The following is a 13,134-nucleotide window of genomic DNA, read 5'->3' as shown; positions in this document are numbered from 1 at the left end:
AATAATTTACACATGCAGGAAAACAGAAATGGAAAAGAGCAAAGCACCCTTGTCAGAAAACTTTTGAATAGATTGCTGCAGAACAGGTACAGTGCCTTGAAAAAGTATCCCTACACCCTTGAGCCTTTTCACATTTTGCCACGCTTCCCATCAACTTCGAGCAGCTTCCCTATTCTTGCTGAAGAAAAGCAAGTCCACAGCATGATGTTGCTACCACCATGTTTCACAGCGGGGATATTGTGTTCACTGTGATGAGCAGTGTTAGTTTTGCATCACACATAGTGCTTAGTATTTAGACAAAAAAAAAATCCACTTTGGTCTCATCTGACCAAAGCACCTTCTTCCATGTGTTTGTGGTGTCCCCTACATGGCAGAGGAGGCGTTTTCATACTTTGTTTCAACAATGCCTTTGTTTTTGCCACTCCTCCATATACTCCACAGATTTGTGTAGTGCATGACTTATAGTTGCAGCTCTTCCAGGGTGACCATGGGAAGATTTTTTTTTTTATCTAAAAGACTGGTCTGTATTAAAAAAAAATGCATTAACTAAGTAGTCAGCAACATTTTCTAGGGCAGTTTTAGATGTAGATTCCAAATGTCACATTTCATTCTTCTCTATTTGCTTTTTTAAGTGCAAGAAAACCATTTTTTTCCCGACTTAGTAGAGTACGTTTACATACAGGCAACAACCCTTTTAAAACCCAAATATTGGCAACATTTGCATTTTGAAAGGCCATGTTAACACAAAAACCATAATATGCTCTTTTTTCTTTCTTTTTGTCTTTTTTTTTTACCCAAATAAGACCCCTGGGTTACCCCTTTCTTAACCAGAACGTTTGTTCATATAAAGGCATTCAGATTACCTCGATTGAACGGGTCATTGAATTGCCTTGTACACTCTATTCTTCTTCACTTATTTCTATTTACAAGGAATCTTGATATTTGTAGCACAGGAACAACTTACGGCGCCATCCCACTCGCCAAATAAGCCTCACTTGAATACATTGATGTCTTTGCGGAGTTTTCATGTTATTTTCTGTCTCTACAGTGAAAATGTCCCTGTGTGTATCTATACAAACATATATACATGCATATAAGTCAATGCTTCCTACCAGAAATAATAAAGCAAAGGTAAACAAACGTGATGACGCTGCAAAGAAGCACACTTTTGGAAATCGACTACTTGACTACAAATATAATGTCTTTTATTGACCGTAAAAAGCGGAAATGCCGTCTAATTGCGTAATGACGTCCGTGTGTCGCGCTTTTGAGTACGATGACCATGTATACAGGAGTAACTCTCTCCGCTCATACGTGTAAACGGGTTATCTCGAATGTTTCAGAAAACGGAATTTTGACATTTAACCTGAATAAAGACTGGCATGTAAACGTAGTCGCAGCAACTTCAATCAGGCAGGTTTTGGGGAAGAGCCGAGATTGCAACCTCATTGTTGTGTTGCACAGGGCACATAGCTCATGAGAGATTCAACAAATGAGCAACCAGCAGTTGTTTAAATCTCCTATATGGTATTTGTTTGGTTTGCTGGGAAGTTGGAACCCTAGCTGACCATGTACTACAGTATGTCCCAAGTGTTGGACTTCATAATACAGTGAACTCCTGCACATTTGTGGTTCAGCATTCACACATTTGCAGATATAGTAGAGTAAAACCTATCCTCCATTATTCACTGAAAAACTGAATATGAACAGCGTTTTGTATGTTTTTGGCTAAATCACTCTCTATTCGCTGTCTTGGTGTTTAGGCCAAAGCAACAATGGTGTTGGTTTGGCTCCCTCTGGTGCCATCTTAATATTAAGGTTGCTGAAATGAGGTGAGACATATTGTTACTAACTATTAATAATGATTAATATATGAAAATAATAATATTAATAACTATTAAGACAATTAGACTTTTGTTGCCATCTTGTGGAATCTGATAGCATTACACATAGTCGTTTGATAATCGCGGGAGGGCTCGGCCTAGGTTGCCGGATTTTGCCAGTGGAAAGGTGACATTAGCGAAGTAGGGCAAAAATGCAGTCCCTGCCAATTTGCTTTATGTAGGCTGCATCATCTCTCAATTTCGGCAAAACCTAATGAAATCAGGCATTACTTTTAAATTGTGGTCCAATTAAATCGCATAAAAAACAAATGAATGAAACCGGCCTAGACAAAAATGATTGTACCCTTAACCTTAATACCAAACACAGGTCCAGTGGTATCTCCCTGAAAGAACTTCCAATTTTGTTCAGCAAACATCACTGCATTGAATGATTTCTTTCTCTTGTGGCTGAGATCAAGCTTTCTGACACCATGCAACTTCACTACAGAATGTTGTTTTGGGAATGCATTACATCCTGTCTAGATTACGCATACGTTGTGCCAAATGCAATTAAAGCAGCCCCATCCCAGAGAAAAAAAGATTTGTGGCTTGTCACTATGCATTTTGGCAACTTCCAGTGTCGTCGGTTTCAAGTTATTTCAGTGACCATTGTTGGTTTTACCTTCTTGAATGAATATCAACAATTTTGTCTCTGTGTGTAAATTTACGTTTAGTGCTACAACAAGAAAGATGAACTTGATCCCATAGTGTTGCTTGCACTTTAAAAGCTTTTTAGTATTTTTTAAAGTGAAGTTCTACAAGCTCGTACCCCTAATTTAGCCAGTAATACGGTATATAGAGCATTGGGCAAAGCTTACCCTCTACAGCAGTTGCTGAGAGTCCAACCATGGTCCCAGTTTACAGAGGTTCATTCATACAACAAGCTGATAGTGTGAGGAAATATTCCAGAATCAAGGCCTGGTTGTGTTGTTGGCTTGCCTGTGGAGGTGAGCTCCAGTCCTGCCTGCTTGTCTGCTGCTGAAATCACAGTCCCTCCTCTCCCTTCCTCCCTCTGATCTGTTATCTCTACACTCCCTCCCTCCATCTGCCCACATTTCTTTTGGGGGGGCAGGGAAACTGTGCTGCTGCTGCTGTGTGAGTGTGTCCTTATTAGATCCCTGTCTGATCTAATCCTAAAGGATTGGGCAGCACCTGGGATAGTCTCTCACTCCCAATAACACATATTACTTGTTTTATTATTTGCAATTTTCCTTCAGCGTGTATTATTAATTGAAAGTATAGTAACTAGGCAGAATCAGCTGATATAGTAAAGTTGTACTTTGGAGACAAAAATCAATTTCAAGTGATGATTTTGAATTGAGGTGTTTTTATTTATAAAAATGAGGTAAAGAAAAGGAGTAGAGTCAGTTGAGGGGGAGGCAAGTTGGAACTTTTCAATGTTACTTCTTGCCCTGAGGCAAACGTACAGGCTCTGACATGATCAAACACGCCTTTACTAACATCGGCACTAACTTGACAGTCAGAAACCCTCCGGCACAAAACAATGTAAAACCTCAACGACCCTTTTTTACAGGACCATACTACTACCCTAAAATTTAGTCAATTATACAATTTTCTCCAAAAGTCAAGTACTATCATGAGTGTGAACTGGCCAAAACCTTACGTGCACCTCTTGCGATCAAATGAGCTCTTATGCTTACTTTGAATATTCTGCCCCACTTCTGAAGCAAATGCTTTATGATGTGAAGTTTTGTAAAGAATCCGGGTCAATACAGACGGTCCTTCTCAGTCCAGGTATTATTTCGAGACTTTGCATCATAAAACTTTGGTCGAAAATGTGGAAGCACTCACGAAAGGCCCTGAGTACATAGCTTGCGTAGGCCTCTGGCGTAACAGTGTTTACCAGTGCAGCGGCGGCGTAGCTTCTTCCTACTGTAGCTACCTCCTCGTGCGTGTGTTCAAAGTTAACCAACAATGGCAGAGAAGTATACAGGACCACCGAAAAAGAAAAGAAAGACTGTTTTTGAAGTTGCCGAACGGAGGAGACAAGGACTGAAAGAGCGAAGCCAAACAAAAGTCATTTTGGGCGAGTCTTTTCAGCGATGGCGTGCGCTAAAGCAGCATAGAGGACGGAAGACGGATGCTTAGGTCGCTATGTTTCTGCTGGACAGGTGACTTCAGTTTAGTTTTTGAGTAAGAACTATACTTTACCAAACCTGTTAAACATGTAAAGTTGTATAATGACACCAGCGTCAATACAGCTCAACAGTTTGTTTATTGACGCTAACTTTTACTACTTACGCAGAGAATGTTTTGCAAGTAGCCTATGTCGTGTAGCTTATGTATGAACAGTGGCATACCTGCCAACTTTTGAAAGTGAAAAAGCCTAGTAGCTAGGGTCCAGGGGCCGCATGTCGACGTCCGGTGGGGGGTTCAGGGGGGTGAAGCCCCCCTGAAGCCAAAGGATTTTTAGCATTTTCAGGGCTTAAAATGCAGCTAAGAAGTAACAAATTTTACATTTTTTTCACAATCACAACCTCATGTTTACTGTCAATTTACCTTAACCTAGTAGCTAGGGTCCAGGGGCCGCATGTCGACGTCCGGTGGGGGGTTCAGGGGGGTGAAGCCCCCCTGAAGCCAAAGGATTTTTAGCATTTTCAGGGCTTAAAATGCAGCTAAGAAGTAACAAATTTTACATTTTTTTCACAATCACAACCTCATGTTTACTGTCAATTTACCTTAACTGTACTGATGGAAATAATCAAAAGAAAGTTCTTTAAAGCTCAACAATTTATTTAATATAACAAAGTCATAGAAAACCCTCATAAATGAATGATATCCAAATGTTCTCCATGTTATACAAGCTACAGCCTAAGCATTATTTGTTCTCCATTGTGCATCGTTTTGATTTTTTCAACTGGTCTTTCGAATGGGTCACACTAAGTTAAGATTTTGTATTGCGCGTAGTGCTTCTTTCCGCCGCTAATACCGCCGCTTGGCGCTGTGAGAGCTCATTGGAGGCTCTGCAACGTGTCGAGGAGAAGGAGGAAGAAACACTTCCCCCCCGTGAAGAAATTCGAGGCGAAACTGTTGGCGGAGGGGTTTTCGCTGATAGATAAAGCCCTCGCACTCTTCGAGCAGCAAGACCCAAACATCGAACCTTGCCCAAAGGTTGCAAATCAAATAAATGATGCCACACAGTGCTACCGCGTCATTTATGAAGAAAAAAAAGGAAGCTGTGCAGTCGTCGTTGGATCGCTTCTTTCGGCCAGTTTCGAATAAATCCTCCAAGGGAGATACTCGCCAACCCGCATCTTCTTCTCCTCGACCCTCAACTTCTTCCGACGTGTTCTTCCATTAAGTGTCTCTCGTTCTCTCTCTAACATTGCACTGTACTGTACGTATTCTCTCTATTTTATTAAAAGTTTTTTTCAGTACAAACCAATGCCGTTTATTTGTATACAAGCCTTAAACATACTTATATAAACCTTCAATATACTTATATAGGCTTTAAACATAAATTATAATACAAAATATAGCGCTGAAGCAACTTACGAACGACCGCTCGGAACGGAACTCGTTCGTATGTTGGGGAGCGTCTGTACTTCGCGATCTCGTGGTGGAATGTTTTTCATTCTTTATTTACGATTTTAATTTTTTTTTTTTCAAGGGGAAAACCGTAGTTTTTGTAATGCGACCGTAACACCGTAATGGGTTCAAGAAAACCGTACTCATTACGGCAAAACCGTAGTAGTTGGCAGGTATGCAGTGGAGTAGTGTAAAAAAACCCAATTGTTAATCTTTTTCAAATGAATGATTTATAGCAAAGACAAATTATTATTATCATGCAGGCATTTCCTGTGTAAAAAGAGTGTGTGTGTGTGTGTGTAGGGGGGGGGGTTACGCATGCGCACTATTGAGAAAACCACAAACAGCCATTCGGCTACTCCTTCGCCGCATAATCCTCTCTAATACTTTAAGATCCAAGGTCCTGCTCATACATTTCTCACTCATGTGGATAATAATGCATTCAAGGAATTTAACAACCTTACTAAGAGGCTGTTTACAGCGTTCATTTTCTTAACTCACATTTCTTTGCATAAAATTGCCTGCCATTTCAGCACAAAACAACATTTACACTGTGTTTTATGGGAACCATTAGACAGTGCTATTATACTCAAGGGGCCCACCAACAACATTACACAGAAAGTTAACTACAGTATTTAACAAGTTACAGTTATGCTTGTAATAGTTCATAAAAGCCATACCATATTCACTGATCTGTTTTGTTACTCTATTGAAGCAACTAACCTTTATCCGTAGCAAGTTGTGGGGAATACGCACAAATACTACAATAGTATACAGTGAAATACAGTAAACTTATTACAAGGCATGCTGGGATGAGCTTGGTGTGGAAGAACTAGAGAATCCTGATCTCAACCCCACTGCACACCTTGATGAACCAGACCAGTGATTTTGAGCCGGTAAAAAGTTGTTCTGGAATCCATTTGAATGTTAAGCAATAAAATCCTATTGGCACACGCCCTAATACTGTAGAATGTCAGCCTTCCAGAAGAGTGTAAGACTTCGAAATAAAGGGCTACTGGCAATGTACGTGGTCTAGCTTATGTCCCTTTCACCCATTGTTTCTTGAGTGTAACAACGGATTCAGCCTCAGAGGACCTTGACTGACCTTTGGTCTTGTTTTGTCAGACTGTGAGAGGGAGGCAGCCAGCTTAGGCACACAAATATTTCACAAAGAAGAAAATGGGGGGGAAAACAGCTTAGTGCAGAGGGGAATTTCTCAAGGAAAAGCATTAATGACAATATATAGTATTCTAAGTTTTACATTTTCTATAACTAAGCCCGAAATTATTCTGACTGTGACAAATACCAGACACGCCCTGTTAAGCTTGGTTATAGTATTTCAAAACCCCTCCGCACTGTGACCAAACGTGACCTCTGAACCCCAAAGTAAAACCATGAATTCACAGGATGATGGAGGGCCAGCAAAAGCAAATTTGGCCATAAAACAAGCTCAACCGGGCTTGCTAGTCATGTTTTTTAGTCAAACTAGGCAATCCAGGAGTTCAGCCCACAATACCAAATACAGGTCTGACGGTCCAAAGGCATCTCCCTGGGAGAGCTGTATCTAATGAAAACTGCAGGGCTTTTCTTGGAAGTTCCCCTCCTTCCTTATTGTCTTTGGACATGTTGGATAAACAAACATTCCCAAACCTGATCGGACATGAAAGAGCACTGCAGGTCCGAGACTTTGGTGCTGAAGTCTGCAGGATGTGAATAACAACCAAAGCTTACTTTCATGAAAGGTCTACACATGGTCACACATCATGTGAGTCACAGCAGAAGTTGACATTTTTACATTTATATCTTGTGAGGCTTACTGAACTAACATCACATGCCAAGCTGGAGAAGGTAAGATTTCAAAAACACCAATCTGCTGCAATTTTTAAGGTGCGTGAGGCTCACATGCCAACAATGGTGGTGGGGGAGGCCAGATGTTCTTGAGGTATTTAAAATTGCACTGTGACTGTGCCAACAATGCTTTGTCTCACCAGCTTGTGCCACCAGTCCACTCCCATTCTACTCTCAGATTCCAGGCATTTCCCAAGAGTGACGACTCTCATCTCCTGGCTAGACGACATGTCTGGGCATTCATGGGCTGCTGATACAGTACATTCTCAAGCCTTAGACACAACATATTTTTAAATACTTTCATTCTCTCTGCTACTTCACTGGAGGTCAGGGGTCCTCAACCGGTTGGCCCAAGCGTCACCCACAGGCTTGTACTAAAAGAAGCTCACAAGTGATGGGCCATTGTGATTTCCTAGGATTGAAAAGTTCATTTAAAAATGCAAACCAAATCTAAAGAAGAAAAAATAAATGAAATGCAAACCATTGAAATGATTAACATAAATAAAGTGTTGCATACTGATATTTATCAGTTTCCTTTTCCTTTTTAATTAAATCATTGTTGATGATTATTGTGGGGAATAGTTAACACGTGTCTTTACATACGGGACATTAATATAATTAGCTGTTATATATAGTTTCCAGGACAGTGTGTACTGTAATTTTCAATTTTCTACGTTCATTTTAAAAACGCACTAATAATTTTGATAATATGCAAAAAAAGTTCTATCACATCAACGTATATTATTTTTATATAATCGTAAGTCTAGTCATCACTAATTACAGTAGCGTAATTTCCGGGCTATCAGGCGCACCTGACTATAAGCCGCGCTAGCTAAATTTGGAAAATACTCGAGATTGTTACATGTATAAGCCACACCCAATTGTAAACCGCAGGTGTTTTAATGTTACTGCACCGGTGTATAAGGGTTCCCGCTACCGCAGAGAGGATTGTTGGGACAGAGATAACTGTTTGGGAATACAGAGCGTCCCATTTATCAACATCTGAACAGCATTCGTTAGGTGCACAAATAATCTAGCACATGTCCTGCAGTCATAGTATTAGTACAGTATAACAACAGAACAAAATTGACAGCGTTTGATGAGGCAATAACATCAAATGGCTAAATTAAATCCGTTTTTAAAAGTGCTAGCCGGTGGACATGATTTTTAAAACTCGTCAGCTACAAGAGAAGGGTAGAGAGCAACACCAAGACATGCTTATGGCTTTTGTGGACCTATCAAAGGCCTTTGATACGGTCAACAGAGACTTGCTCTGAGCGGTTCTTCTCAGGGTTGGTTGCCCCCAGAAGTTTGTCAACATCCTGCAAATTTTCATGAGGGCATGATGGCTCAGGTGACAATAGAAGGACAGGAGTCTAGGCCCAGGTGTCAGACAGGGCTGTGTACTTGCACCTGTACTCTTCAACATCTTCCTCATGCGCGTTACCTGGCTACTGCACAAAGAGGTTGAAGGAAGCGGTGGTGTGCTGGTGGACTACAGGTTGGACGGGAACCTATTTAACATCAGAAGGCTACAGGTTGTTACCAAGGCCCAAACTGTCAACATAGTGGAGTTACAGTATGCTGATGATTATGCCTTCGTGGCACATACATTAGAGGCTCTGCAAGCAATACTAACAGCTGCTGTAAAGGCCTACAGCAGACTGGGTCTCACTGTGAACACTATGGTACTCTGCCAGTGGAACTTCCCTCCCCCAACTCGACCACCGTCACCGTCTCCACACTTCTGTATGGCTGTGAAGCCTGGACTTTGTATCGCCGCCACATCCAACAGCTGAAAAACTTTCACATCAAGTGCCTCCAGCGCATCCTTGGGATAACATGGCGGGAACGAGTACCACACACAGACAGAGGTACAAGGACCAGCTCAAGTCAACACAGCTGGAAAGCGCTGCTTCGGATCGCTCTCTCTGGAGGCAACTCTGCCATTCTGGACTTCAATGTTTTGAAGAGGAGAGGAGTGCAGCGAGGGAAAGGAAGCGCCAGAGGAGGAAGATGGTTCCTGCAGCCAAGACCACTACAACCAGTACTAACCTCACATGCCCTCATTGCAATAGAACATGTGGCTCTCGCATTGGACTCTTCAGTCACCTCAGAACCCACCAACAGAAGAAGTAGAAGTCATCATTGGACACGATGGACTACCATACTGTATATATTTGGCCTCATTTGGTTGGTTTTGCTCTGCCTGGCGCTCTTGCGCTTCCGTTATAGTGCGCCCCCTCATGACCTGGTGGATAAACCGCAACATTGTATTAGCCGCAGGGTCGAAGGTAAGTGAAAAAAGTAGCGGCTTATAGTCAAAAATTACAGTAAATAGATCGTGCTACGCCTTAAAGGAGGCTGACATTTCGCCGCCATCTTTCTGCTACGGCTACCCGAAATAGTAGTAATTGCTGGCTGATTTGCAAAGTGTGGCCAAACCGTTAAAGTAATGCAACAGACATAACATTTATTTTAGCCGGAACTGATGCAGCAGCTCCTCTGAGTCACAAGACCCTACCATTCAAATGATGCACTACTCACACAGTCCAACACCATGAAAGACACAACGAACACGGAGTTTATGCTTCAGTCCAGAAATTAAAAACGATATTGTCGGTTTCGGTGCATGTTAAAACCACTCCACTCTTAGACAACAACGCACCCATGTTAGGACAATCCTTTTTCACACAGAACTACAAAACTGCTAGAAGACTATTTGGCGTAAGATGCAAAGTTGCAGTGTAGTTGGAGCGGTCCAAACGTTCCGACTGGCTGACTACACACTTCATCTGCTGGTGAAAGGCATTTTCAAATTTAATAAGTGTTTTACCTTAGTCACAGCCTAGGAAATGTCTATGTTTCCATGAGATTTGACGACAGCCTATTCGTCAGTGAATCGTTCTTTTGGTGGAGGGTAAATCAAAAGTCTGGGCAGGGGAATACGCGCAGATTAACAGTGCAGATGCAAAAGGAATTCCTTGCAAATGGAAGATATTTACCAAACATTTATATACTTTGTATGATTGAAAATTACCCATTTTAGTTTGTTATACGTGGTTTGGTTTACTTCCACTTTACTGAGCAGCGTGGTGGGTTTTAATGAATTACACCCCCCCCCCAAAAAAAAAGTCACTTATATTTTTTGCATGAAAGTTGAATTGAGTAATAAGATCACATATGACAGCATCTCAACATGTATGAAGATTTACAGTTTGTAAGTTATACATTACCACTGATGCTATACTGTAGTTATGCACCCATCTATTGAAGGTACATAAAATGAACAAAGAAGGGATTGGCTCACTGTCAGTCCCCAAGGCAACACAAACAAAGAGGTCAAAGCTGAATTTATTTTAACAAAAATCTAGCCAAAGGCAAACATTTATTTAATAAACTAACACAAAGTGTCTCAAATTGGGTCAAAATCAAGAGGCAGCAAGAGCTGTCACGCAAATAAGGACCTGCTCAAAATTAACCAATACAAAACCCAACTACAACTACGAACTAAGGTTACACGAGCAAGTAATGTTCAACAAGATTCACTGGGTTGGAGGCCGAGAGCAAAAATGTTCTGCAGCTGTCAGATGCACGCCGCACACACTCACAAAACACCAACACTTTTGAATAGGAAATATGGCCAGGTCTGTAACAACTGTATTTTAATCATAACTGATTGACACTTGACTTGCGTCTGACTTCCCTCTTAAGACCTCAAATGAACCTCTGGCATTCATTTACATTCCACTGCAAAGTAGATTACTTCCACACTGTTATTATGGTTCTTACTTTTCACAAGAAGATTAATTAGTGGCTTGAGTTTGCTTTGGATGCAAATGTTTGTTGACGTCATTGTTTGGGTGTGCAAAACAGTAGAAAAATAATTGAATATATGAATGTGAACAGCTTGTATTAAAAAAAAATGGTCATGTCCAATTTAAAGAGAAAGAATGCTCCCTATGACTGACTGATGAATAATCCAGGATGTTGTCTGCCTGTCACCAGAAGTTAGCTGGGGTAGGCTTCAGTTACACACAACTTTAAATAGGATAAGCAATATAGAAAATAGAATAAATAAATGGGAACACAAACTCAATATATATAAATGCACAATAAATCTATCTATCTATCTATCTATCTATCTATCTATCTATCTATCTATCTATCTATCTATCTATCTATCTATCTATCTATCTATCCATCCATCCATCCATCCATCCATCCATCCATCCATCCATCCATCCATCATAATCTTTGAAAGATATGGATTACATAAATTTTATTCCTGAAAATTTAATCTGGAAAAAATAAACTTCTCAACCAACGTATTTGAAATGTGGTCTACATTTTGTCATAGTTACAAAAATACATAGAGAGAGACATATATTAAATTCATTAGCCAGGGATCACATGATTTCTATCCAACAAAGGAGAAATGGGGATCCATTTTAAATCTTTCCCTTATTTTAATTTCATTTCATTTTTCATGCTGCCACCAAAATGCTATGCAATTGGACCCACCATCTGGTATGTGAATGTCCCTGTGCTCCCTATAGAGATGGTTTTCCTCCCTCTGCTGATGACATCACATATCACCTCCGGCCTTCTGTTTCCTGTTCCGGTTAACCGACGTGCTTCCACTTTGACTGTACTGTCCCTAGTGACTCTCGATCCTTTTCAAGATAGGACTCAATGCTCTACCGCTGTAATTCAAACAAAGTGACAAAACAATAGAATGAGCCATTAAGCAAAGGCAAAAAATATCTATCCATCTATGAGTAAACTACAGCATCTCCTAAGACATTTTCCTGTAGCCAGCTTTATGAATAAGCATAAAGCAAGTCAGCTGTAACTCAGAACTTTTCAACAGATTGCCGAACAAGAAGGAGGCAGTTTGTGATGTGAACATGTGGAACATGTTTGGAGAAGTCGGAAGGATGTACAAATTAATGAGGGAAGGGGAAAAGCATGTTCTTCCCACTGTTTTTATTATACTCAGGAAGATGCTTCGGGTTATAAAAATACATCAATGATCTCACACTGATTAGAATACTAGTCGGGGAATGTTGTGAGCTGCACTATTTAGAATGTTTTAATCTGAAATGATTGACAACCGAGCCTCACCTGACCGTTTCATCTCAAGATTGCAAATGAGCCTACGGCATTTACATTCCGCACAGTACATTACCATCACTCTTGTATTATAATTCTTACCTCTCTTAAGATCAATTGGTTTGGATGGGAGTGGTTTCAGTTGACAATGGATGCAAATATCTGTAGGCATTATTAACTACCCAGAGAAAACTCATGCGCACACAAGACCGATTTGAACCCATAACCTCTTGACAGTGAGCTAGACATGCTAACCACTAGTGCGCCGCACTGCTCCAGTATTTTTGTTTAAATAAAAGGCAGTTTATTCTTAATTAATTTTTTTATTCAACTAAATTCCTTTTTTTCAATTCCAAATATTTTTTAAATCTTATTGTTTGTTTGTTTTGAACTTTTTGGTTTACATAAGCATAGATGACAACTTTTAGGGTCTTATTTTTTCTGCCCAGCACATGTCCATGATGAAAATATGACACGATTGATCGCCGTTTTTTTCCAGTGGCTGCATGGCTAGTTAGTAGTGGCTAATCTGCTAATGCTAAGTGGGAAGGCTGTGCAAACTGATTTGCATATTTTTCAACATCATCACTTGAGTGGTACTTGTTCAAATGATTCAACAGGTTTGTTGGCTTCCCGTTTTTGAGGACATACCTTGCACAACAAGTCGCTTTGGAGAGACCGCCCCAAAAGCGATGGTGAGGAACGACTCTACCTTCATCTTCCAAAGACAATGCTAACT

The 13,134-nt window shown here is 40.6% G+C and overlaps 1 protein-coding gene across 3 annotated transcripts in view; it reads right to left on the bottom strand.

Annotated features, from left to right (window-relative positions):
- The window catches only part of afap1l1a (actin filament associated protein 1-like 1a), a 38,403-nt gene that overhangs the window by 18,810 nt on the left and 6,459 nt on the right, over positions 1-13,134 (bottom strand). The window contains exon 1 of one of the 3 annotated variants that reach the window (XM_077577479.1): positions 2,702-2,874. The exons of the other annotated variants lie outside the window; for them this stretch is intronic. Coding sequence (XP_077433605.1) covers positions 2,702-2,732 — 31 coding nt within the window. The 5' untranslated portion in view covers positions 2,733-2,874. Of the gene's footprint in view, positions 1-2,701; positions 2,875-13,134 lie in introns of those variants that run through there. 3 annotated transcript variants of the gene reach the window in all.

This window comes from Vanacampus margaritifer, chromosome 10 (genome assembly GCF_051991255.1).
Source record: "Vanacampus margaritifer isolate UIUO_Vmar chromosome 10, RoL_Vmar_1.0, whole genome shotgun sequence".
Taxonomy (NCBI): domain Eukaryota; kingdom Metazoa; phylum Chordata; class Actinopteri; order Syngnathiformes; family Syngnathidae; genus Vanacampus; species Vanacampus margaritifer.
This window is presented reverse-complemented; position numbering and strand designations above follow the sequence as displayed.